This window comes from Mauremys reevesii, linkage group 19 (genome assembly GCF_016161935.1).
Source record: "Mauremys reevesii isolate NIE-2019 linkage group 19, ASM1616193v1, whole genome shotgun sequence".
Lineage (NCBI taxonomy): Eukaryota > Metazoa > Chordata > Testudines > Geoemydidae > Mauremys > Mauremys reevesii.
Genome location: NC_052641.1, coordinates 14725240 through 14751497, shown reverse-complemented (window position 1 = coordinate 14751497; position 26258 = coordinate 14725240). Strand labels below are relative to the sequence as shown.

General features: G+C 43.8%; 2 protein-coding genes across 10 annotated transcripts in view; one reads left to right on the top strand and one right to left on the bottom strand.

Annotated features, from left to right (window-relative positions):
• USP20 (ubiquitin specific peptidase 20) overlaps positions 1 to 17203 on the bottom strand; it is a 36811-nt gene extending 19608 nt beyond the window's left edge. For 2 of the 8 annotated variants that reach the window (XM_039506131.1, XM_039506139.1), the window contains exons 1-9: positions 17063 to 17203; positions 7510 to 7613; positions 6266 to 6362; positions 5168 to 5221; positions 2966 to 3028; positions 2605 to 2736; positions 1912 to 2008; positions 1599 to 1668; positions 861 to 974 (exon numbers count right to left, since the gene is read on the bottom strand). In XM_039506131.1, coding sequence (XP_039362065.1) covers positions 861 to 974; positions 1599 to 1668; positions 1912 to 2008; positions 2605 to 2736; positions 2966 to 3028; positions 5168 to 5221; positions 6266 to 6346 — 611 coding nt within the window. In that variant the 5' untranslated portion in view covers positions 6347 to 6362; positions 7510 to 7613; positions 17063 to 17203. Of the gene's footprint in view, positions 1 to 860; positions 975 to 1598; positions 1669 to 1911; positions 2009 to 2604; positions 2737 to 2965; positions 3029 to 5167; positions 5222 to 6265; positions 6363 to 6571; positions 6696 to 7509; positions 7614 to 8078; positions 8179 to 11148; positions 11346 to 11408; positions 11428 to 12510; positions 12604 to 17062 lie in introns of those variants that run through there. The other 6 variants (XM_039506132.1, XM_039506137.1, XM_039506136.1 and 3 more) reach the window with 6 other exon arrangements.
• Positions 17204 to 17283: 80 nt separating this feature from the next.
• Positions 17284 to 25545, top strand: C19H9orf78 (chromosome 19 C9orf78 homolog). Of its 2 annotated transcripts, none has more exons than XM_039506141.1 (9): positions 17284 to 17445; positions 20544 to 20603; positions 21430 to 21481; positions 21750 to 21820; positions 22037 to 22114; positions 22574 to 22771; positions 23309 to 23445; positions 24440 to 24538; positions 25212 to 25545. In XM_039506141.1, exons 1-9 carry the CDS (start codon positions 17363 to 17365, stop codon positions 25301 to 25303), a joined length of 870 nt encoding a protein of 289 aa, XP_039362075.1. In that variant the 5' UTR covers positions 17284 to 17362; the 3' UTR covers positions 25304 to 25545. The 2 variants fall into 2 exon arrangements, with proteins under 2 accessions (XP_039362075.1, XP_039362076.1); XM_039506142.1 differs by having other exon boundaries at positions 17286 to 17440.
• The last annotated feature ends 713 nt before the right edge of the window (positions 25546 to 26258 follow it).

Sequence of the window (26258 nt, the reverse complement as noted above, 5' to 3'; positions counted from 1 at the left end):
CTGTGTTGATCCCAGGATAAGAGAGAGACAAGGTGGGTGAGCAAATATCTTTTATTGTTCCAATTTCTGTTGGTAGAACAGCTGACGCTCTGGTTACCTTTCCCAGGCCTGAAGAAGAGTCCTGTGAAGCTCGAAAGCTTGTCTCTTCCACCAACAAAAGTTGATCCAATAAAAGATATCACCTCAACCACCCTGTCTGTCTTGTTCTATGATAACAATTAACACTAAACACAGGACATCACTTAGATACCCAATTTGATTCTTGCAACTACTGACATTTGCAGTTAGGGAGCCAGATCCTCAGCTGCTATAAACCAAATTATTTCAGTGGTGCTACACCAATTTACACCGGCTGAGGATCTGGCCCAGGGTTACTAGTTCTCATACTGAGTCAACAGCAAACAACTGACAATCAAAAACACCTTCCGGGCTGACTGGTAAATATCACTATCAGATGTGAGTTGCTTTTTCCTCTGCAAATCAAGAGCAGCACCACTTGCACGGCAGCCGTCAAATACATCCCCACCCTCTTTTCAGCAAACCAATGAGCATAAGAGCAGCTCTTTGTTTAAAGCACTTCACATTACCGTGCACGCTTTGATTCACTGGTTTGATATCAATGTAATGAATTTTCAGATGTTTCTCGACCCTGTTCCTCAAAAGATGGCTGGCTGATCACAAACTGCAGGGCAGAAGAAGGGGAGTACTACACCAAGCGCTCACCACATCTTCCCTCTCGGGCCAGCCCTAAAGCTTGAATTCAGGGACTGGGTCACACCTCTCGTTATTTTTACTGGGTTCATAACTGAAGTACGAACTGCTGTACGCTTGCCCGTTTGGACTGGGGAGGGATTACTCACCGCTTCTTGTGCCAAACCTCAGAGACCAGTTTCTGGTAACTTTTGCACAACGCTGGCTTCTTGTCCGTACGTACCAGCCCACCACACTCCAGAAAAAACTGTGTGAGAGGCGGGCTAAAGAAGGGAAGATAAGAGAGTTAAGTGGAGGGGAATTTCTTCTACACGTATGTTTAAAGTCACACAGAAAGAGAGGACGTGTCCTAAGGTTGCTTTTTAGATGTAACATTTAGAAAAAGGGGAAAGAGGTGGTGCTGCAAATGCCGCCCTCTGATTCTTCACAAATCATTCCCTTTGGACAGAACGACTGGGATCCCTCCCCAGCGTGCCAGAAAGATGCTGGAGTTTATTGCCAAGACAGGATGGTGAGAATTATTTTGGGTTGAGGTTCTCAAGGCCACCTCATTAGGGAGAACATTAAAAAGAAGCTGGGAGGGAAAACGCATGCACGTGCACCTATAAAGTATTTTATATTTACTATATTTTAAAGATCACAATGGAAACTAAAGGCCTGTACTTCCACCACCAGTCCAATGGTATGTGTCCCATTGATCTGCTCTACAACTTTTTATGCCTTAAACATACCATGATCCTGTTTTTTCCCTTCTCCCTCCCTATTCTGCACCTGGGCTGATTTGCACACACAGCATTCATGAAGGAGGTCTTGGATTGGAATAGCCACTTTTTTATTTTCAGTGAGTATTCAAGGGAGCATCACCACAGAATGGTCCTGTCACCTACCAGTTAGAGAGGGCCTGAAGTGCTGCATTCATGTAGCAGGAGTTCCCAAGGTTTTTCATTCCAGTAAGGCCTGGAGAAAGTGCAAGAGACATGAGACAAAAAAGGAATGTCACTTTTCAGCACCTCTTCCTTTTCAGAAGCAGCACATTTTACGTTCCACACAAGAGGAAATGGAATCCAGCATGTCCCTTGCAGATGAGCTCAGCATCCCAATCCTTCTGAAATCACAAAGGCTCTCCAGGAACCTCACAACTTAAGTCTTAGAGTCCAGAGGAGCAGTTAGAACTGATCCCATAATTCAATGTGGCATTACCTCTTGGTTTCAGATCATCCTCCTCTGATTCCGACTCCCCTTCGTCAGCCACTGCAATTGGAACTGCCTTCAACGGGTGAGCAGGCAATGGAGACTCCTAGATTAAAGGCAGAGAAATAAGCATCAGTGGCAGGTCTGATCTGCAAAGAGAGACACACACACGATCTGTACCCATTTATTCTGCCAGCCACTAAGAAGGTCCACCAGTAACAAAGGCCCTGGCAATACGCACTGCAGTAACCCCTTTACCTTCCCGGATGGCACTGCCTCAGTAACATGATGAGGCTGTCCAAGGAGCACCCTTAGTGATTTCAAGATGTGCCACAAGGGGCCCCAGGGACAGTCAATAGTGTCTGCAGTGGGTACATTTCTAGTTTGGCAGTTAACACTGCTGCAGTTCACCCCAGACGGGGCCACCCTTCAGAAGTGGCCAAAGACAGACTGATTATATAGACATGTACGTAGTTTTTAAAGCACATTAGGAATCCCACTGGATGAAAGTTGCTAAATAAATGCAAGATTATCTTGATGGGAAGCATCTTCCTTCAGCTTTGAGAGCTCTCATTGCAACAATGGCATGTCCAAGAGTAGGGAGTCCTAAACTAGTCATCTAACAAAAGAAAACAAAACCCCCCACTAAGCGTTCCATCCCATTCAACAGTGTCCTCCTGACTTATAGGGTGAAAGACTCACCTGTTCACTGAACTTTGATGATGGGGATGGAGCATGTGCTGCCAGTCTCTGGTCCAAGAATACCTCCTTTTCACAGGCATAACACCACACCCGGAATGTCGTCAGGTTCACTGTCAGGTTGTGTTTTTTGGCCTAAAAACCAAAATAGCGAGAATACTGAGAACCACAAACTGTAACTCAATTGCAAGAGTTTGGAACCTATACACCATAGTCATTATGTAAATGTTGTCTGGGCACGAAAGGTGGCAGGAAATGGCTATAATCAATAAGCGCCCATGCTTTGTGGATCAGAGTTTAATTATTTGGAAATCCAACCCTGTCTGTCCTGATGAGAGAGAGAGGGTTATAGAGAACAGCTCACCTGTGCGTGAAGGGTGCTATGATCCGCAAAGGATTCCCCACACCCAACATAAGGACAAGCAACCTAGAGAGAGAGGAGATAGTGGGAGAACAGTTTGGATGTGGCAAGATAAACCCACAACAAAATGAAAAAAGGGGTTTGTGACCCCCATCCCAGCCAGCAGCTGTCTGTGCGCGGACCCGCTGCACTTCATAAGCATGCGTTGTAACCTGAGTCACAGCAGTACAAAAGACTTGGCACTTCTTGAAAAAAACCACCTATGCCCACCCTTCCTCACATGACTCTATGAAACCTCCAATCCAAATCACTGAAGTTAGTTGTTCTGAGCTATCTGTAAATCTATGGACACAGTGTGTGTGTCCATAGATTTACAGATAGATCAGAACATTCAAAAATCAGATCAGATCATTCAAAAATCTGTTGTAAAAATAAGTTGCTTGTCTGATGAAATCCAGATACTAAGATGAGAAGCGGTCAGTTGGTCCACGTCTATCCTGTCACCTCTTCTCTTTCCACGGCAGTCTTTTCCCATCAGTCCCCTCATTCAAACTCCTTGTTTTCTTTCTTCTATTACAAGTATGTTTTGGAAAGGACTAGAAATGTATCTAAAAAGAATAACTTGCCCCTGCAGTTACAGGTATAAGATCTATCAGTCTCATACTTCCGGGCATGCTGCAGCTTCCCGAACAACAGTGTCAAATCCGGCAAAATCTTTTTCAGCTTTGTTCCGCTGCTCCTACTAAGAGCTCTTCAGGGCAGGGTCTGTCTTTTACTCTGATTATATGGCGCTCAGCACAACAGGGCTAGGAACTACCATGATGCAAACTAACCCTAAGTGATCATAACAGAAGTTGCTATTCAGAGGCAATACAGGGCAATCCTTGCCCGCTGCTCAGGGTGTTCATGGATGGGAAAGAAGATTATTTCGGCTCCTCGTAGAGCAGCCCCAGCACTACCAGAGTACCAGTACTGGTGCCTCTACAGCTCCTACGCATAGAACTTCCCAAGAAAAAGCAACAGAATGAAACTGACAAGCATTGTAAGCTCTTCAAGGTGTGACTTCCCCCATGTTCGAAAAAAAATGCCACATGAATTTGTTACCCAGGAATAATTTTTGATAGTACAACTGATCGACAATTGGTATGACAGATACACACAGGTGTGATGTACCGCTACGCAGTCAGGTGAAGGGTGGGAATCTTACAACTTTCTCTGGAGCAGTGCTTCTCAGCTTTTTTCAGGTAAGCAAGCCATTATTTCAACTCAAACATTTTCGTGACTTCCTTACTTTTTTTTTTTTAACTCTTGCTTTTATAGTAAATGTAGCCGTGTGTGTGTGTGTTTGAAGAGGTTTGGCAGAGAATACTTGACCTTGAACAGTAGGAGAGTGGGGACTTTCCTTGCTTTAGATGGTAAGAACATATTCAATGCCTTGCACCCCCCTTCCCCGATTGCCTTTTGATATCTGCCCCCAGGGGAAGCAACCCACAGAGAAACACTACTCTGCAGCTCCTCGCATTGATCATTTTAAGTGACAGAGACCGGTGTAGGTGGGTGAAGCTCCACCAGTCAATGATGATGTCACTGCATAGAATGTTTTACTTTGGTTTGTTTTAATGTCAGTGGCGGTGCATCTGCTTACAAGAGGGCTGAATATGGCCTATGTCCCAGATTCGATGACATCCGGAGTCCATTCCAGCTTTCATCTTATTTAAGCCAGCTCTTTTTCATTCCCTTCTGCCTTGTTCCCCTCCTTTCAACAACATCACTAAAGTTCTCTGGCTCCATACACTTTAAATCTCCCTCAAAGCTGCAAGCAGAAGGATCCATTCAATCACCAGGTGCTTAAAAACAGATATTTAGTAGCATTCTTCAGTGTTCATTCCCAGTGGGGCTCCAGGAGGAAGTCATTTGTGAGGTGTGAACAAAATAGGCCTAGATGTGAGGCAAACAGTATTAGGGTTTGATCATTGGCTTTTATTTTTCTGGGATATAATTGAAAGCTGATGGACATGTTTACTGGGCTTCCTTTCTTCTAATGCTTCTTTCTTTGTTTATCAGATACTGTGATTTCAGACCTAATTTCATATCCGAAGGCGATAACTCAGCCTGAAAGTAAGTACAACATTATACTAAGAAACACTATAAATAAAAAATAAAAGCCCCTCTATACAGCACACACAAATAGCAAGCTCTTTTTACCTGCAGGCAAGCCCAGAGGTTCGGTCCCCCAGCTCTGCACGACTGGCAAGTTCCCTGCAGTCACACACAAAGAAAAAGTCATTATATTTTAGTAGCCTAGTCCTTGACTCAGAGGGGAGCACCCTAGGCTTATTGCATGAGTTGACTTTTTAGGGCAGAGATTAAAAACTTATTTGGCTGCACAATTTATTTTTTTCACAGTACTATGAATTCCACCTAAATGAAGTTTACACTGGGATAAGAGACATCTTTGAGCAGGATAAACAGTCATTCAGAAATTCACCAGTGAAGAGGGCTTTGAGTACTGCCGAGATGGCAGAAATGCTAAGTTTTTTAATCTAACTCCATCAGCCACTTCTACTCACTCCAAATTCCAGCTACTAAGATGTTTCTTTTCATATCACCTCCTTTCTGAAGTAAGCCCATGAGCCTTGAAAATGTATTAGCTGCCAAATGAAACCATTTAAAGGGAACGAGATTTTGAAGACTTAATTTGTTAATGAAGAGGTAGACAGATCAACAGTACTCAAGAGTAAATGCTAGATCAGGGGTAGGCAACCTATGGTAAACGTGCCGAAGGCGGCACGCGAGCTGATTTTCAGTGGCACTCACACTGCCCGGGTCCTGGCCACCGGTCTGGGGGGCTCTGCATTTTAATTTAATTTTAAATGAAGCTTCTTAAACATTTTTAAAACTATTTACTTTACATACAACAATTGTTTAGTTATACGTTATAGACTTATAGAAAGAGACCTTCTAAAAACGTTAAAAGGTATGACTGGCACGCGAAACCTTAAATGAGAGTGAATAAATGAAGACTCGGCCCACCACTGCTGAAAGGTTGCCGACCCCTGTGCTAGAGTTATGGGCTTTCCCTTAGGCCATCTCATAAAGACAGCCTCTTCACATGATCTAATTGTATTTCTGAAGTACAAATGGCTGACAAAACCTCAGTTTATGTGGCATTCTCAAAAAGATATCAGTATTTGAAGTTCAGTTTCTACATCCCACTTGTACAATCTTTGTATCTCCTAGGGCAGAACCCACCCCAAACACACACCCAAGAGGTAACCACACTGCAACCAGCACGTCCTTTACCTTGGATTTGAGCAGCAGGTCATCCTTGGTGACCTCACCTATGGAATCCAGGTGAGGACAAACGTCTCTTGTATCTCCCATTCTCACTAAAGCTCACCTACAGAGGTACAGAAATTGCAGGATGACTCCTAAATTTGGTGAAGTGTCAGACTTGATGGTAAAGACCGTAGGAAAGTAAACTGATATGCTTCAATTTTAAGATGTTAGGGAGTATGAAAATCCATCTTTACAACTCAAAAGCATAAGGTAATAATCTCAAAAAATACATCTCCCCTGTAATTAAGTAAAACAGTTCCTAGACTGTACATTTGTCCCGATGCAGGGATGAAGGGACTACATGAGCAAATCTCAGAGGTTAAATTAAACCTCCAAGCACCAGATACAACACACAAAGGCACCAATCTTGATGTCAGGTAACACTACAGTTCAATCCTGCAGTTGTGCTAATAGAGAAGAGCTCATTGTTAAGTAATGGCATTATGATATCAGAGGTAAGTGGGTGATGCAACGGAAAAAAGCAGGGAGCACACAAAGTTAATTATTAGTAGTAGTAGTACAATGTGCTCGCTGTGTTCCAAAAATGTAATAAAATACTAAATATACATGCACACTTTAAAGGCCACAACTGCCAAGTCAGTTATATCTATACTGTCTACCCCAGAGAGTCTCTTTTTCTTTCTGAGCTCCCCCACCCCCAACATGCTATAAAAACTCCAGTTAGTGGCACAGGTGGGCTGTGGTTTTCTGCCTATAAAAGCCACGGCCAGTGTTAGGGGGTATCAAGCAGGGCAATGGCCTTGGCCCTCTGCAGCGTGGGGCGCAGGTCACTTGCTGGAAGATTCTCTGCACCTTGAAGTCTTTAAATCATGATTTGAGGACTTCAGTGGCTCAAACACAGGTTTGATACAGGAGTGGGTGGGTGAGATTGTGGCCTGCGTTGTGCAGGAGGTCAGACTAGATGATCATAATGGGCCCTTCTGACCTTAAAGTCTATGATTCATTCCACAGGGGCCCCCACAAAGCTACATTGTTCAGGCTTCAGCTTCAGACCCAAGTGGCAGGGCTCAGGGACCTGGGTTTGGCTCCATGCGGTGGGCTTTGGCTTTCTGCCCTGGGCCCCAGCAAGTCTAATGCTGGTCCTGCTTGGGGGCCCCCCTGAAACCTGCTCGAGGCCCCGGACCCCTGGTTAATAACCACTGGTCTAACCAAAGATTTGGATTTGCTGAAATTGATTCGGTTCATACCTCAAAGGAAGATGATAATGTGATGAACCACTGAGTACTCTTTTCTGAAGGCTCAAAGTCCCAGCTTGTCTGGATCACACAGCATCATTGGATGTTACAGAATACTAATCCAGTTTGAAAAAAAAACAAAAAAACCCCATATTATTTTATACATGTATTACATATATCATTTCACTAAACCTCTTCCTAGTCCACACAAGGTAACTAGAAAAACATGTAAGCTACATGTCACAAATACATTCTAATTAATTAAGCCAAGGATGGCTTGATGGACTAGACTTTTACTGCAGCAGACGTAGTTTCCCATCCTGGCTCAGCAGGCCACAAGTAAAAACCAGCTTCATTATCTTATCTTACTTCCTGTTGTCAAACATAACCAAAGCTCCACAGCAGAGGATAAAATTCTAGTCAGACTGCTCACAGGAGGCTTAGACTAAAATCCAAAGGATGCTGCAGCTCAGTTTTGAGGTGCTTCAACATAGTTGTGTGTAGAAGCTGGCACTGGACCTATGCTATATGCTTAGCTGAAGCTAGTACCATTAGTCCCTAATCGCTACAAATATACTTACTGTTTTAAATGAAGGAGGGTGGGGGGACCAGAGTAGGAAAAGCTGTAATGTCAGTAACCCTCCTTCAAAAGAAAGGAAGCCACCAGCATTCTGTTAAATACCTGCTCGACAACATTAACATATGTAAAGCACTGTGCAGAGTACGACAAGTGGGGTTCCACTCAGGATAATATAGCCAAGCACACACAGTATAAAGGAACATTTCCAGGGTTTCACATCAATATAATTTATAAGCAAAATAAACCCCTCTGGAGTAGTCTGTATTTGAGATCATTGAGCCTACCTATGGAACACTCCAGACATGCCCTCAGGTATATAATATAACATACGGTATCAAAGTGAGGGATCTTCTGAGCAATATATTTTAAGGAAATTGCATCTATGGCCTTAAAAAAAATTCTGCAAGCAATACAGACAGTTCAGAACCTGCTCCATAATATTACTACTGGCTAGATGCCAACCAGCTGTAAAAGCTCCATACCAGTACAGAAAGGTCAGCTTCAAGCTCACCAAAAGTTTTAAATGATGCATACAGCAGCATATTCATTGCTTCCTGCTGTTTAACATTCTTTGACACCTCAGACATCATTTCCAAAGATACTCTAAAACACTGGGGGGACCAAAAGCTTAAGAGCTAAGCCACTCCAGCTAAAGGAAAGGTTTTTTTCCCCAAAGCCAAAAATCCTTCCTAATTCCATGCCCTGTCCTGGCAGAAGTAAGACCTAATATGGCATTTTTAAAAACCGCTTTACCAGCTAGGAACTGAACATTTTGCAGGAGCATAGCAGCACTAAAGGAAAGAAAGTCATTGCAAATAATAGAGAATGACACATTGATTGTAGGCAGAAGCTCTAGGGTTTGTCTTAATGAGCAGATGCCTAAATAGCCACTGCCCAATCCCATAGGGCTGCAGTTTAGAGCCTGGAGCAGGAAAGACAAACACTATCGTCCCACTATCATCTTTAACATAAGTACATGAAATTAAATGGTAACTATTTTTAAAACAAAATGAATTAACAAATAGCTGCCCTGATCACACAAGCATTTACATATATGCTTAAAATTACACACACACGTGGTCCCACTGAATTCCATTGATTCCACTGTATTCCAAAGGACTACTCACATATTTAAAGTTAAACGTGTGTGAAGTGTTTGCAATACTGGGGAGTTGATTTTCCCACTTGTTCAGGGGTTCTCAAACTAGGGGTCGGGACCCTTCAGGGGGTCGCAAGGTTATTACATGGGGGTTCGCGAGCTGTCAGCCTCCATCCCAAGCCCCGTTTAGCCTCCAGCATTTATAATGGTGTTAAATAGATAAAAAAGTGTTTTTAATGTGTAAGGGAGGTCGCACTCAGAGGCTTTCTATGTGAAAGGGATCACCAGTACAAAAGTCTGAGAACCCCTGCACTTGTTCTTAGCACTTCACTTTTCGAATACAACTGGGAAACAGGTCAGTCCCATCTACCTAGTGCGGGTTGAATGTGTTAGACCACAGCTAGGCTATAAATGAGTTTAGCAACCATTGTTAAAATTGATTTTCTTGTAGTATAGGGTACATCTACTCCAGGCCTGGTCTTCATTAGAAAGTTTAGTTGGCGTAACTACAAAATCCACGCCCCTGAGCAATGCAGTAATGCCGAGCTAACCCCCAGTGTAGACAGCTACCACCTCTTGGGGAAAACCCCTCCTGTCACTTTAGGTAGTGAAGTGCTACAGTGTTGCGGCTGTAACATTTCACGTGTAGAAAGGCCCTTAAAAATGCTGCAGTGCGCCTCTGTAGCATAGACACCACAGCGATGGAAGGGGGTCTCACATCGCTGTAGCAAATCCACCTCTCTAAGAGGTGGTAACTCAGTCGACAGAAGAATTCTTCTGTTTATTTAGCAGTGTCTACACAAGGGCTTAGGTTGACTTAATTACATCATACATACAGGTTCTCTCTCTGCTGTTGCTTGAGAAAATAGGAATTTAATAATAAAAACATTTCTTAAAGCCGTTCTTTTATTGATCAAAGTTCATATATTTTGTTTTATAGTGAAAGAAAATAACCTTAAAGCAAGTCATCCCCAGTCTGTCTCCTTCCCAACAAGCACTGGAGAACAGCATGAACATGTCAGAACAATTCCACAGTAACTCTTAACTACAAAAAGATGACAATTGCTGCCAAAACCGGTGGCTTATCCTACTCAACAACATATTTTCTCTCCTTTTGCTAAAAGAAACTACATGCACCTACACCAAAGCTAGTCAGCTGCAAATATCTTTGCAGAAGTTAAACATTTAGTAAACAACATACTATGTAAACATGAGTATTAATAGTAAGAAACACTTGGTGCTTTCCATCTGCAAAGTAATTTATAAACATTTGCTAGTTATTAGTCCCTCTTCCCCTCCATAAGATAAATACATACAACATTATCTGCATTTTATCCAGGGGGAAATTGGGCCAGAAAATTAAGTGACTTGCCCAATATAACACAGAGAGTCAGTGTCAGAGATGGAATCAGAACGCCTGGTCCCAGTCCCATGTTCAGAACACATCTCACATTAGAAACCCTGATGGTATTACTTGCCTTATTGAAAGACAGTCAAAGGAAGCAAAATTTTTCATATTCATTTATTATTTGAGGTAATTAAAAATGATGGGCCCACACATTTAGCTTTAGGATTGCAAAATTATCATCTTTGAGCATTTGCAATTTAGACCCTCAAAAAAATCCAACTCTTCAAATACAGTAGGCCCAGAAAATCATTTCCCTCCTCCAGTAGTATTGTACTTGTTAATAATAAGCTACAACTTTCAATCAGAATAGAAGTTAAATGTGATCCTGTCCCACTACTAGAGGAAGGACTGAATCAACAGATGATAAGATTCTGTACAAGAAAACAGACCAACTAATTCTAATATACCAGCCCAATACCAACACAGTCCCTTCTTCAACAATTATTCTGCAATAATTAACAAAGCACAAATATTTAGAATCAGGTGTTCACTGTTGCTTAGGGGAAGACACAAGTTCCTTAAATTCTGCTAAATAAGCCAAACTGCTGCCTTGGCAACACTTACCAAAATTTTAAGGACCGGGGGATAATAGAGTATCAGCACTATCAGGCAGTGCAGCTGAAAGGAAGCAGTGGATTGCCCTTCCTAGTAGGAACAGCAGGCATTACTCATCATTTTTCCAACAGCTGATGCTGCATCATCCCCTTTCTGCACACGCTGAGTCTCTGAGCTTTCTACTTCTGTGTCCCCTCTTCCTCCTACTGATCAGGAATATATAATAAGCAAGGTTCTTAAAATACTCTTTTAAGATAAATGCCCATTACCTTGCCAAGGGACTCAGCTCACAGCAAAGATCACAGTGACGAGTGTCAAGACCTTAAAGACAAGCAATGCAATCGATATTTGGGGGTACCTGCATTTTGGGGGAACCCTAAATATACTGGAAATTCTCAAGCCATCTCAGTTCCCTCATCTGCAAACTTGGGAACTTTCAGTAACTGAGAAAACCCCGGGGCCTGCACTATGCACATGCCAAGTCAATAACCACACGGGTATCCACAGTTTTATTTTGGGGAGGGATAGCGGTTTTGTCAGCACACTCTTCCAGAGCACCCCCTGGACTCTTCCCTATTTGCTAACACTGTGCAGTATGCCATCCCAATGTGAAGATCAAATGTGCAGGAACAACCATGTAGCCTCATTAAAATCCTGCCTTAACCTCCACATCTAGCTAATAAAACCCTTCTGATTCCACTCCCTCCCTGGCCCCAAGTGATGACAAGCACCAAAATCCCCACACCCCAAATACTAAAACTCTCCTGCATCCCCCCCAATGGGAAGCATCCTTGACACCCCAAGGGACCACACCCTCTTCACGCAGGGCCCCCACAAATCTAGGGCGAGCCCGTTAGGGTCCCATAGGCAATGCAAGGTCAATCCTGGCCCCACTGATACATGGGAGGGCATCCCCCCACTGCCTAAGTAATCTCCCCTCTTCCCAGCGTGGGGACGTGACAAGTCTTTGGCCCCCCAGGTTAAGGACAGGGTGCACGGGGGAGCATCACACAGCCGCCTTCCCCAGCAGGGTGACCAGACAGCAAAAATCTGGGGGTGGGGAGTACTAGGACTCTAGATAAGAAAAAGACCCCAAAATCGGGACTGTCCCTATAAAATCGGGACACCTGGTCACCCTATTCCCTAGTCACTCCGCGGCCCGTCTGGAGACGCTGCTCTGGGGAGCCGGACAGGGACTCCTTCCTGCCCCGCCCCCGTGGCCTTTGGAACGCGGGGCGAGGCGCTCCGCTCCCGGGGGGCCTGACTAGGCAAGGCCGGTGCTTCGGCCCCCGAGCTAGGCCCAACCCGCCTACTCCTCCCGGGACGGGGGCCCGAGACCCCAGCGCCGGGCGGGGCGGCGAGGCCGGTTACCTGCTGCCGGAGGAGGAGAAGCCAGGGGCCGGGCGCTGCAGCAGGCAACCCCGGCAGGATGGGAGGGGCCGGTGGGCCGGGCCGGGCCGGGGGAGGAGGCGATGGGGGCCGGGCTGAGCCTGGAGGGAGAAGTGGGGCAGCAGGCCCGGCCAGACGGGCTGTGCTAGAGGGGAGCCCTCTGCCCTCCGTCACCCCCACCCCGGGATCTCCAGGGAGCCGGTTCGCTAGGTGGGGGGGGCTCCCAAAATGCAGGAATCCCCCGAGCTTACAGCTGCCAGCTGTGGGGACCAAACCCCCGGGATGATCCTCAGCCCAATAGCACTGGGCAGCTGGCAGTGGGTACCCGGCTACCTCAAAAGAGGGGCAATCCTAGGAAAGCCTGGGCAGGTGCCAACCCTGCTCTGGAGGCTGGGCTGCTGAACATCTGGGAAGCTCCTGACTCACCAGGATCCCCCTGATCCTGAGCTGCTTTGAGCCACACAGGGCAGGGGATTGTCCATTGGATGTGAAAGGGGGAGAAGGATTATTAGGGGGGCCTGGCCTGGCCTGGAGAGGATACTAGGCTGGAATGGTTCAGAAAGGTGGCAGAGACTATCCCAGGCTAGTCCCAGTTAGGATTCCCATAAAGAGGGGTCATGTGGATACACTGACACGCGCTCACCATGGGGAATTAGAACCCAGGACATTGTCACTAAAACACCACAGCTCACCTCTCTCTCATAGAGTTAAGGAGCCAGCCAGGAGAGGGGACAGAAACACTGAACAGGTCCAGGTAAGGACAGTGCTACACACATAGCAAAGAGCTAGGGATACAGATGCCACATACTGCATGCTTACATACCATGTACAGTATGCAGTTGTAAAGAACATACACAGAACAAGAACCCTGAATGTCTGTGTTTTGCATGAAATCACACACCCCCGGCCCCCAAAATGTTTCTTGAGCTATTCAAGCCAATTCATTATACCAGGCTGATCAGACAAAAGAGAGATATTGAAGCAGCATAGGGGTTACTAGCAGCTAGTATAAGTGAGAAGAAATACCATGAAAAGAATAAGGAATGGACTGGTCAGTATCCATAGGGAATGGTCAGTATCCATAGAGACTAGTGAAAGCACATTGTTTTACAAAAACAGGTTATCATCAACCCATCTTAACTCTACCCTAGGAGATAAAGTGCAGAACACTTGGGAACCCATGAAGTTATATGGCACATTCAGCAACCAGGTGACAGCTCACAGTATAGATTTCTTTTTCCCCTGGAAAAGTTTATTGTAAAGATATTCAGGTTTCTTCCCCTGTCTGGGTGCGTCTACACAGACTGCAGAAGCAACACTCCCAGGCCAGGTTGACAAACTTGGGCTCATGCTACTGCGTTAAAAATAGCTGTGTAGACATTGTGGCTCAGGCTGGAGCTGTGGGTCTAAATACCACCCTCCTCCTTAGGATTCAGAGCCCAAGCACCAGCCTGAGCCACAACTTCAAAGTACTGTCTACACAGCTATTTTCAGAACGCCAGCTCTGCAACCCAAGTCTGTTGACCTGAGCTGGGAGGCTCACTGCAGAGGGCTGTGTAGACCCTGTGTCCTTTACACCTGCAATACAGCATCGACAACAAACTCGCCCAAATTAGGACTCTAGATGCTACTGCAATCCAAATAACAATAAGAATAGATTTCTTGCTCTTTGCTTCTTGCAAAGGAAGAAGAATGTGTGCTGCATGTTAATCACCTGGTACAGAATGCAAGTACAGCATTTCTGCAGCTTGGCTCCTGCTTCTGACAGGGCTGCAGAGTTTTTCCAGGACTTGGCAGCCCTTAAGGCAATGACTCTTTGTCCTTACATAGTCCTTAGTTTACTCTTCCTCCTTCAGGGCCGTTGTTCTCCTGTGGTAAAAACTGCATTTTATCACAGGTATAAAAGGACACAGACAGAGAAAGAACCCTGTATATTTTTTATGCATTAAACCATCCAGGAGAAGGAAATCAGTTTCTTGAGCTGTCACTTCGCAATTGCTGAATAATACTAATGTTATCAAAATTAATCAGACCTGGCTCTTACACAACATTGTCATTCACAGAAGGAGCCATACACACTCATGGGTTCCTTGTTACTAACTGGATACATCTAATATTGCAAGTTTATTGTGTAGGTCCAGAGAAAGTTACCTCAAGACCGGATCTTGTAACAACAAGTTTGCAAGGGTCCACTCGTATGTACCTCATTACAGGATCAGGGTGCAATTGCACCAAAGTAGTTTCTATACATCTATACTGGAAACAGAAATGTTTCAGCCAACCAGCAGCCAGATAAGACAACTAGTTAGCCGAGTCTCCCATCCAGTGGCTGAATGTGCAGCCTGCAACATTACTGCCCCTGAAAAATCAAATGCCAAGGCAGTAGTTCTACCACACAAGCCCAAAGGACAGAAGGAGCTGTCCTAAACTAGATAGTTACCATCTTTCAAGGGGTATTAAATGAGGAATATTTTTAAAATACACGATCCTGGTTTCTTATGACCAATTCACCAAGAAGCAAGCCATGTGATGTACATATTTTTTCTTTCTTTAGCTGAAATTTGAGACTGTAGCCCAAAGTACCTTTTAGGATGGGCACCAAGGACATCCAACTTCATAGCTTCACGGCACTTAGGGTGAAATGCTGATCCCACTGCAATCAGTGCCAGAGCTGCTTTGGCTTCAGTGCGATCAGAATTTGGCCCTTACTGAATTTAGAGCACTCAGGCACAAGGGAAAATATGTTTAAAATAATGGAGTGATTTGGTAATACTTCGCACTGAGCAGCCCCTGTTTGATGTGATTAACACACAAAGGAAGATGACCTTGCATTGCATCTTTCATCTAAGGATCTCAAATCTTGTAGTGATAGCTCCTGCATGAGTTGCATTCCCATTTTAAACTGAGCCACAGAGAGACTCACTGCCAGGATCATCCAGGGGAAGAGCTAGGAATAGAACCCAGGAGTCAAGACTCCCAGTCCAATGCCCCACCACACTTCTTAACAGCCAGGAGGTACCCATGGGAAATATTTTGCAATCTGGGAAGAGGCCTTGAAAATTACAATCATGCCAAACATGGCAGCCATCTCTTCAAGACACCCCTGGTGGGTTTTAACTTGCTGAGTAAAAGGAGGAATGGAGCTTGGATTGTCAGCATTAAAAGCCATGTGGCTTGAAAAGGCCCCACTAGCTCATTCCTCTGAGAGAAGTTGTTGGTAATTTTCTCTCCTTTTTCTGGGAGGTAAAATTTAAATTTTAAAAGATAAGAAGACTCAAAGAATCAAAGGAGTGAGATTGTTCCCTACAGTGCATTCTCTATTGTTGTGTCCAGGCCTAGTTTTAAATGCCCCAAGTGATGGGACTTTAATCTCTACTCTGGAGAGACCATGTCAGGACAATAGGAATTTGAACCTCTTTTTAAACCCATGTAAAAATAAGTCCACTTTTTAGTATACTTTTATTCTATTCTATCTTTTGATAAATTTCATAAAATTTAATTTTCATAGGATTACATTAAACATGCTTAAAATTTGCTTTTCTTCATTTAAAAAAATTAAAATTGAACTCCCCCAGATAAAATCTGACAGGAGAAGGTATGTTGAGATAGGCATTTACCAATTCACCAGGATGGTTCAGGATCACTACCCTAATCCTGCAATATTATCCACACAGGCAGCCCCTTACACCTGTGCAAAACCCATTGCAGAATAAGGGCCCATATCCGGAAAAAAATCCTGATGATGAGAGCTATCAGTTTGTGAAATAAACTCCCTGTTGAATGAGTGAAACCCACATTGCTTGGGACACAGAACATTAGGCATACCAAAAACATTAAATATATACTGGAGGAAACCCTGGACTAGCTGTGAGGAATCAACCAAGTGACATAATGACAGTTTACTCTTCTTCCTAAATTATCAAATGTAACTGATCTCTTCCCAAAAGCATCAACTATACCCAATCCCCCCCCCCCAAAATGGCTAATAGATATGGATCATTACTAAACTACACCTCATATAATCAACCCTTTCCTGAAGCACCAAAACCCCTTCCTAAAATATCAAATACAACAGATTCTCCCTAGAATATGGAAAGCAATGGGTACTGTCTCTTCCTAAAACACATACAGCAATAAAGCAACTAATCCCTTACTAAAATATATAATGCCGGTGACTCCCCCTTCCTAATATTTATCATGCAACTGAATCCTTGCCAAAGCCTGTTTGTATATCCCCGTACCCTTTGCCTCTCTTGTCCATTTACAAGGTAAGCTCTTTGAGACAGGGACCACATACTGCTACTTTGTGTTTGTCAAGCACAACGGGGTCTTGATCTTAGTTGGTCCCTAGGGCACTTTGTGTGTGTGTGTGTGTGTGTGTATGTATATATATATATGGTTGATTCCTTCCTAGAAATAGAGACTGCAGCTGATCCCATCCCATCCCTTCCTAGAATAGCTAGCTGAACTCCTCCAGAAGCCAGAGATGCAGCTGATCCGAGCCTATTTGCCAATCACGAACTCCTGTTCCTACCTCCATCCCAGGCTGCTGGCCGGGAAATTCCTCCTCCTCCTCCCTCTGGGCAATGGACGCCCCTGGCTCTGCTCTCTCTCCTTCTCCCTTGCTGTGCACACCCAGTTGGCCCAGCCCTGCAATAGCCACGCCCCCTTCCCCAGGCACCTCCCTATGGAGCGAGCTCCGCGCAGCCCCGCCCCCCTGTACGGGAATGTAGGCAGAGCGCGTGACGTCAGCGCGACGCTGTGACTCAATCACCGAGCGCCGGAAGCGGGGCTGAGCTGTCGAGGGAAGCGAAGGCCCGCTCGGGTGGCCGAGATGCCGTCGGGGAAGGTTTTCCGCCGCCGGAGAGCGGACTCCGAGGACGAGGAGGAGGATGAGCAGGTCACCGAGGAGGTCAGGTGGGTGGGCGACCCCTGGTCACGTGGCGCAGCGGTGTTCTAACAAGGCGGGGTTGTGTCCCGCTGTCCCAAGGCTGCATGGCGCAGTGTCCTTCTCGCTCCGCCACTGGCTCGCCGCCTTTCCAGCGTCTGATTTGTCTTGGGCACCAGCAGGTTTCACCTCACTTGAAAACCGCTTGCTTAGAGATACAGACCTAAAATAGCGTGTCACCGCCCGCTGGTGCTGAACAATTGCTGACTTTCTCGTTGTTACCATATAGTAAATCGATGGGAATTCAAATATTGTACTCGCATGTCTGTGTACAGTCTACAGAGCAGTATAAACCAGTCATTGGCTGTAGGAAACTGACTTTGCTAGTGTTTTTTATGTAGCCTGTTGTAACGCGAGGCAAATATCTAGTTCAGTTGATGTACCCCCTGGAAGATCTCTGTGTACCTCCAGAGGTACACTTACCCCTGGTTGAGAACCATTGTTCTAGGCCAATGATACTCAGACCTCAGTGGTTCAGGAGCCAAATTAGTAATCAATGTTACCTAGAACCACAGTAGTGTGAATTCACTGTTTGTGTGTGTGTTTCTCACAGCAAAATGACTGATCAAGTATTATTTTATCATCTACAATTGGTTAACAACCCAGTAAAAACATCCTGATTGGTTAATAATTAAATCACACAGTGTTTCAATATCATGTGCTGCAAAGAGCCACAGGAGGCACATTAAAGAGCCACTTGCAGCTTACGCGCCTCAGTCTGAGTATCGCTGCTCTAGACCCATGATTGTCCCTCAAAGCCCCACTTGTGGGATTGACTTTATAAAATGAAGAGGAACCTGGGAAATCCAGGGTGAGTGGCAACCTTCTGTGGGCCCACTGTGCCCCCTTATTTTTTGGGTAGCGAAGTCATTGGGTGCTTGACCTGTTGAAAATCAGACTGCTTATTTAATCCCTAAATACAGATTTAGAGGACTCATTTTAGACACCCAGTTTTGAAAATCTTGGCCACTGAATTAGGCAGCATGGACAGAGTGGATTTATTGACCTTTGAATATATTGCAAAATACTAACATGCATTTAGGAGGGAACATCTATCCCCAAAAGAAAACTTACATGCGGAATCCACTGGTATGGATGGGAGATTAAGAAACAGGATCATGCTCCCATTGACAGCAATGGCAAAATTGCCATTGATTTCAGTTGAAGAACTGGATTGGTATGACAGTGTTGCAAATAAATAATCAAAGTAAAAGTATTACTTGTTCTGTTTACCATTAATCCTGTAATCTTTTATTGTTATAAATCACTGATCGTACATTATAAACTTCCTTGTACCTTTGTCCCTCTTACCCACTAAATAAATAAATATCTAGCAGTGTAACCTTGGTCAGTCAGCTAGAAAACTGTATAGAGCACTTGAAAAGACACCTAAGTGAAGTTGTACACATTTAATTTGAATTAGATGGGTTGTTGTAATCTCCCCTATCCCGCTTTCCCCAAAAAAACCTCTTGTAGTCATTGACTCAGAAACCTTGAGCTAGTATTCATGGCAGTATTTTTAGCTAAATATTGTCTCCATTTTAAATGTATCAAATATTGTAGTCACACTTCTAATCTGCAGAAATCAAAATGGAGAAATCTCTTACATTTGGAATTTTTAGGCCTATTCTACATTTCCTTATGTTATTGCTTTGTTTTTCCTGGCTAGTGTTTATTCAACTATAAATTCTCATCAGGAGTTATTTGCACATAGAGACATTACAGACTGGAAGGAGGTTCCATTTGGGAGCCAGTCAAGACAACCTAAGAATCCCTGTTGTTACATGATACAAGTGAGACTTACATGATAACAATCCTGGTCCATTTTTGGCTCAAATAGTCATGGGATGAGTATGGTTTGTTTCTGTTTACTTCCAGAAGAATAATACTGAGGTTAATAGTAATGTTGTTGTATCATATCGTACATGCAAATATATGCGTTCTGTTTGACTTGTAGGCAAACAGTTCGTACTGAACTTCAACCAATCAAAGAACATAAGCAAACGTTTGCTGCCTAACTGGCCCATCAGAGATGAATGATTTTTTTCCCACTAGGCTTCTGACTTTAAATTGTTTACTTAAAAGGAAAATTCACTGCTGTCCATGAATCTTCCCCTCCCAGTTCTTTCTGTTTGCCTAGCACCAGCCTCCTCTCTGTCCTTTCATGCAGGATTACCAGTTTACTTGTCTGCAACTCCTGTCATTTGAAATCGACCAGCTTCATTGACTTGCAATCATATTTTCAGATCTCCACATTCTAACCATATGTTTTATCCCTTGACTACTCCTTTTAGTTTCTCTCTCTGCTCTTATTTTAATTTAACTCTGGAAATTATTTTAAGATACAGTTTTCATGGCAGGAATTATAAGCAATTTGTATTTTGTAATGAAATTTCTAAATGTTCAAGAAATTCAGAATGTCTAAACTCTAAATATACACACTTACTATTTACACGAATATTAAGATTGTCTTCTCTGTGTCACTCAAGCATCAATACATCTTGATGGTAGCTTAGTTATATAATGTTCATCTGACCATATTGCTTGCTACATCTAGCCTAGGTAGGGCATTTCACAAGTTCACTGCTGCTTGTCTGGAAATGCCTTACCTAAAATACCTTATTAGATAGCATTAACTATTGACAGAAGTGGTGACAGATAATGCATCTGATTCAAGGACTCCCTTGTTTTGTTGTGAGACAGTCGTGGCTGGACATCTTAACAAATTGAAGTTGGGCTGGTCACCCAAGGCAGCATTTTTGCCCCATTGGATAGGGAGACTTGGATTTGGAAGCCATCTTTGGATGCTTCCTTCCTTAGCTGAAGGAACTTGTATAGAAGTGGTGTATTCAGACAGATGTTGTAAGGTTCTCCCCGTTGGTTTGTGAAGAAGAATGTGAAAGCTGTCTGATAGTATCAAAAAGAGCGAGATCTGCTTAGAAAACCTGCTTGAACATGTCAGTGAAAAGTCTGCCCTGAAAGTTGAGTGATAGGTGCAGAAAATGCCTGTTGTTTTCTTGATTTTTGTATTAAGACTATCTTAATAAACTAAACATTCTTTCTTCAGACTAAAACTTGAGGAAGCAAAAGAAGTTCAGAGTCTCAGAAGACGGCCCAATGGGGTGAGGTAGGTGACACAGTAAAAGAGACAAGTTTGTGTTTCACCTGAGGGTCGATGTTCCTGCCTTTCCTTGCGCCTGCAGTCAGAAATGGTAATATGTCACAGTGGCAACAAGAATCTGACCTGTGAGAGGAGCAGGTACTTTAAAAATGTGAAGACAGATAAGAGGAGATATTGGGGATAGGTGCAGTAATTTTTAACAGACTTTATTGTGAGGCACTTGTTCCCAGCATACCTATGAAGTTAAATAATGAGAATAGGGTCATATTTTACAATGAATATGCCTTATATTGCTAATTAACCATATCACCCTCATGGACGGGGTTTTTATCTCCCAGAGTTGTACTGTTTTGGGGGGTGGGGGTAGGACTCAGTATCTTACACACCACATTGTAGTGTATAGCTATAAATTGAGACCCATAAAACAAGTCTCTCCTGTTTCATTTTCCCCCTTTAAGCTTTTTCAAGGAAAGAAATTTTGTGTAGTGACTAGAAAAGGGGACTGAGAGTCAGGGTTCATTCTGTACAGAGAGTTCTGTTCCGAACTCTGATGACTCGCTGCATGACCTGAGGTAAATCACTTAAGCTATCTCTGACTCAGTTTCCCGTCTGTAAAATGGAGATAATCATTCCATAGCGCATAAAGGTGATGTGAGGATTCATTATTTAGTATTATCAAAGCACTTTAAGATCCCCAGGTAGAAGGTGTTAGAGAAGGGCTAAGAAGAACTATATTCTTTTTAAGAAATTACCTTGCATGGTAGTCATCACTGGCAGTGTTGTGGACTTGTTCTCTATGCGTATAATTTGTCTTTTTTGTGTGTTTTGCTAGTGCTGCAGCCCTGCTTGTTGGGGAGAAATTGCAAGAAGAGACAACGTTGGCGGTAAGTTCTAAATACTTTCATTACTGCACTGCTGGTTCATATCGGTGTGAAAGCATCTGCTCAGTCCAGTAGGTCTCTTTGAAAGTCTAGTTCCAGGAAATGACTTGCTTTAATAAAAGGCAAGTTAGGATGCAGCCTCTTACTATAGAAAAATCATAGATATTTTTGCCCAGGTGATGGAAGTGTAGGATTTTCAAGAAAGTGAACCTGAGGATGGTATAAACCTAGGCACCAGCTTCCTGCTTTTGAACTATTTTTTGTTTTGTAGGATGATCCCTTTAAGATAAAGACCGGTGGGATGGTGGACATGAAGAAGCTGAAAGAACGCGGCAAGGACAGGTGGGTGTGTGAGAGACTTGGTCCTGAAAAACACTCCCTTGAACGTTGCTGAGTCTGCAGCAGTTAATGGCACCAAGGCGACTTTTGTTATTGAAGAACGCAGGCAAAATGCTCCAGGCTTCGTGTTGTTTTGAAGGCTTTAGTTAATGCAGTCTGTCTGGTCGCTTACACCTTAGGCTGTCAAATTCTTTAAAAAAAAATATTTGTTCCGTTTAGGATTAACGAAGAGGAGGACCTCAATCTGGGAACCTCTTTCTCAGCAGAAACCAACAGGCGGGATGAGGATGCTGACATGTAAGTGTTTGTTTTGTTATAGTTTGTATGCTCTGATTCACTATGCTGGATTGGGTGTCCTAGGCCTTTTTTGGGGGGAGAGTTTTCAGAGTAGCTTCCAAATTTACATTGAAACTTCTGCTTGATCTTTCACCTTCTGGAAACCGACGTGGTCTTGTGGTTAGAGCCTAGACTTGCTGGCCAGCCAGGTGGTCCACTGACACTGTGAGCTATTGGCAACCTGCTCTGTGGATTGGTAAAGAGCTTGCTTATTGCAGGGAGGATTTGGTTAGTTTCTGGAAGAAAATAGCAGATCTCTTGCTTCTCAGTGCCCCCCTGCTGACTGAGTGACATCAGAGAAATCATTCATTCCTCGCTCCTACCTGCTGGGACAGTGACACAGCTGTGGTCCGTTGTATTGGAGGGATGTGTAAGAAATAGAACTTAATGCCAGCTGTCCCCTTATGTGCTCCTGCTAAGGATGAAGTACATCGAGACAGAGCTGAAGAAGAGGAAGGGGATTGTAGAAAACGAGGAGCAGAAGGTGAAGCTGAAGAATGCCGAGGACTGTCTGTACGAGCTGCCTGAGAGCATCCGCGTCTCTTCAGCCAAGAAGACCGAAGAGATGCTGTCCAATCAGATGCTGAGTGGCATTCCTGAAGTGGATCTGGGAATAGAGTATGTGGTTCACTGTTCAGTTATTTATAGTTTGATAACTGGTGATCCCTGCAGGTCATGGCTGAGGCAAGCTGATTGATAGACAAGTGATAGGGTAATTTATACTGCCTCTTCCTGTGCTCTTAGGGGAGTGAGTGTCTCTTTGTTCTGTGTTTTGTACTGCACCAAGCACAGTGGGGTCCTGTAGGCGCTTAAGCACTCAGAATAATAGAGGGGTTCATTCCCCGGGTCTGTGATGCAGCATCTTCCAGTAGTATTAGCTCCCAGCAAGTACTAACATAGGGTGAGCTGTAGAGGGATGTGACGTTCCTCTTCATCCTTGGGATGGAGCACTCATCTTTACAGCGTTGCCAATTCTCTGACAAACAGATTGCAAGTCAAAGACACCAACAACTGCTGCCCCACCGACATGAAACTGTCCATCCACTAACTCGAGCAGTTTTATCTACTACTGTGTGTTTTGATACTTGGGGACCCAGGCTTCTTTCTACCTGCAGCATATAAACAAGTTTCTTCCTCGTTCGTTTTTCTCTTCAGCGCAAAAATAAAAAACATAATCTTTACTGAGGACGCCAAGGCAAGGCTGCTGGCGGAGCAGCAAAACAAAAAGAAAGACAGTGAAACCTCCTTTGTTCCCACAAACATGGCTGTGAACTACGTCCAGCACAACAGATGTGAGTATCATGGACCTTCATAGGTCATCTAGTACGGCCCCTGGACTGAGGCAGGACCCAGTATACCTGACCATCCCTAACACGTTTGTCTAATTGTGTAGCTCTCCAGTCCCAGGTATGGGCGGCTACTTTACTGATTAGAGGCGATAAGGTGAGGAATTAAGTCTGATGCAAGCGGAGTTTATTAATTCACATGGTCAACCTTAAGCACTGTTTGACTTTCTCCTTCTGAGGGTCTCACATGGAAAACATCTGGGCTAGCCTAATCTTTCCCTTCCCCCAGTAGGACTGAAGGTAGGGCATGTTACTCACACTTTCCACTCGTGAACTCCCAGTTGACTGGGGCCCATAAATTACCTCTTGGATGGTATGATGGAAAATCCTGACCATCCTGTGATTACAAAGTCTGTCTTACTGGACTAGCGAGAGCATTCTGGGATGCTAGAACAGACCAATGTTCAGGTGAGACAGAATTGCTAGACAAGAGAAGAGAGTTCATTTCTGAGACTGCCTTTCGTACAGGATCTGGAGGAAAGGCAACCTCCTAATGTCTCTCACCATGTCCAGATGGCTGACTTCAGATTAATATTCATGGGACCCAAAGACAATGGAGAGTCTCAGGACAACAATGAAGCAGAAGCTAGGTCAGATGCAAAGGTGGAAAGAAACCAGAAAAAAAAATCCCCTGAACTGTTGAAAGTTTTAGTGTCCCATCGCTTTGCCTTCATTCAGTATCCGTAGCCACAGGCTGATCATAGTGATTGCTCCCGGCTTCCATTTGTGTGTCTGCTAAAATTTAATCCCAACAGATGAAAGATATGTGATAAACATAAACAATCCATCAGGGATGGTCTAGGTGTACTTAATCCTGCCTCAGTGTGGGGAGAATGGACTAGGTGACCTCTTGAGATCCCTCCCAGGTGTATATTTCTGTGATTCTACATCTAAACACTGCTACTCTCTAAAATTCACCATTTGGTGTCTCTTCTTCCAGTCTATCATGAGGAGCTGAGTGCACCAGTGAGGAGGAATAAAGAAGAACCAAAAGCCCGTCCACTGAGAGTGGGGGATACGGAGAAGCCAGAACCCGAGCGTGAGTACTAAACACAAAGCATGGCCAGGTTGTTGGAGGTATCAAGTCTTCCTTATCCAAGATCCATGAACAGATATGACCTTCTCTTCTAGCCCTCTAAGGCACGGTGTCCTGAACTGGTGGGAAGGACTTGTATTGTAGAGTGGTTTGCCTTTGATCTTCAAGGGAAAGGTGATGCCTATGCCCTTCTTGATGTGCTCCCTGCCAGATGAGTCCTGAAGCAACCTGGATGGAAGATGTCCCTCCTGCTATCTCCCATCATAGGTGAAGGGTCAGAATTACATGTAGAAAATGACCCGTTCACACTTTAGCTCTCCATCCCATGCTTGGCTGCACACCATTGTTATCGGTCTGTGCTCAGCTGAGGTCCAAGGCTGGAGTAATGGGGGATGTTGAAGGTGGGGATTTTAAGTGCATTGGGCAGACCTGTCTTGGAAGGGGAGGGAAGGATTTGGACTAATAAAGAATCAAGTCTGAAGAACATTGGCATTATTGGAGGCGTAAGTGTAGAATAGCAGGGGTGCTGCAGGCCAGGTGGCTTAAAGGTCATTAGACTAACTCTTTAGGAGGTGAAGGAGAATGATGCTTCCCTGTGCTGTTAAAGATGCTGATCTAAAGATGCTTCCCTGTTAATTAAAGAATAGGAAATAAGGTGTGTCTCTCTCCTTCCAAGGGTCCCCGCCGAATCGCAAGCGCCCACCCAATGAGAAAGCAACAGATGACTACCACTATGAGAAATTCAAGAAGATGAACAGACGATACTGAAATCTGCTCAGTAGAACAGTATGGACCAAACATTTTGCTGGAGCTTTTAAGTGCAAGATGTTGTGTAAAAACTCCTGAAGTGGGCGGGATCACTTCCTACAGATTTTTAGTATTACCCACAAGATTTTTTTCTCACAGTAAACTCGTAGTGAATTAGTGGGCACAGTGATTGTGAAATCTCCCTTCCCCGTGGTGACTTGTATATAACTTATTTTGTTATAAAACTTTTTCTTTTGTAAATATGTTGGCTTCCTGTTTGGCATTTATTTTAGCGTAAAGTCAACCTTGTTCATAGATCTTTAAAAAGAACTTTTTAAAGACAAAAATGCTTTCAGCTTGTAAACATATAGTCAATGTTTAAAGCTGGTTTGCCAGATTGAGGTTCCAAAGCAACTTCACAAAAAGGTGGTACTTGTTTGTTCCAAAGGGTGTAAATTGTATACAGTGTGCGACTCTGAGATAATACAGGAATTTGTTCAGCACACAGCAGTATTCAACTTCTCTTCCAGTTAGAGTGGGTGCCATGTAAGATCTTCAATGCGTGCTACTCTGCAGGGATTGCAGTATGACAGGATTTCTTATCTTCAGTGTAGGGAAATAGAGCAGTTACTGTTGGTGCCTGAACTATTAATGTGTTTGAGATTTGTTTTAAATGGTGCCCATTGTGCTTGTATCTTTTCCTCGCTATGGATTTATTTCCATAGCAATGAGGGTTTTTTCATTTTATTTCAGTTGCCAAGAATGAGAAAAATCATTATTGTAACTATTTTGAGGCCTTTCTAGATAGCGATGATGTAAGATTTTGTATCAGAAAGCCAAACAAATAGGAAGCAAATACCAGCTATATATTTCCAGAAACTGTCTGTAAAATTAAATTGAAAATGGGTTTTGAACTTTTAAAAAAAATAAAACTTTTAACTTGATATCAGTGAGATTCTGTTACTTCAGTAATGTG

Coding starts and splice junctions, on each gene's coding strand:
- C19H9orf78 (XM_039506141.1), top strand. CDS start 17,363: ATGCCGTCGGGGAAGGTTTTCCGCCGCCGGAGAGCGGACTCCGAGGAC. Junction 21,821..22,036: donor AAAGAACGCGGCAAGGACAG/GTGGGTGTGTGA, acceptor TGTTCCGTTTAG/GATTAACGAAGAGGAGGACC. Junction 24,539..25,211: donor GGAGAAGCCAGAACCCGAGC/GTGAGTACTAAA, acceptor TCTCCTTCCAAG/GGTCCCCGCCGAATCGCAAG.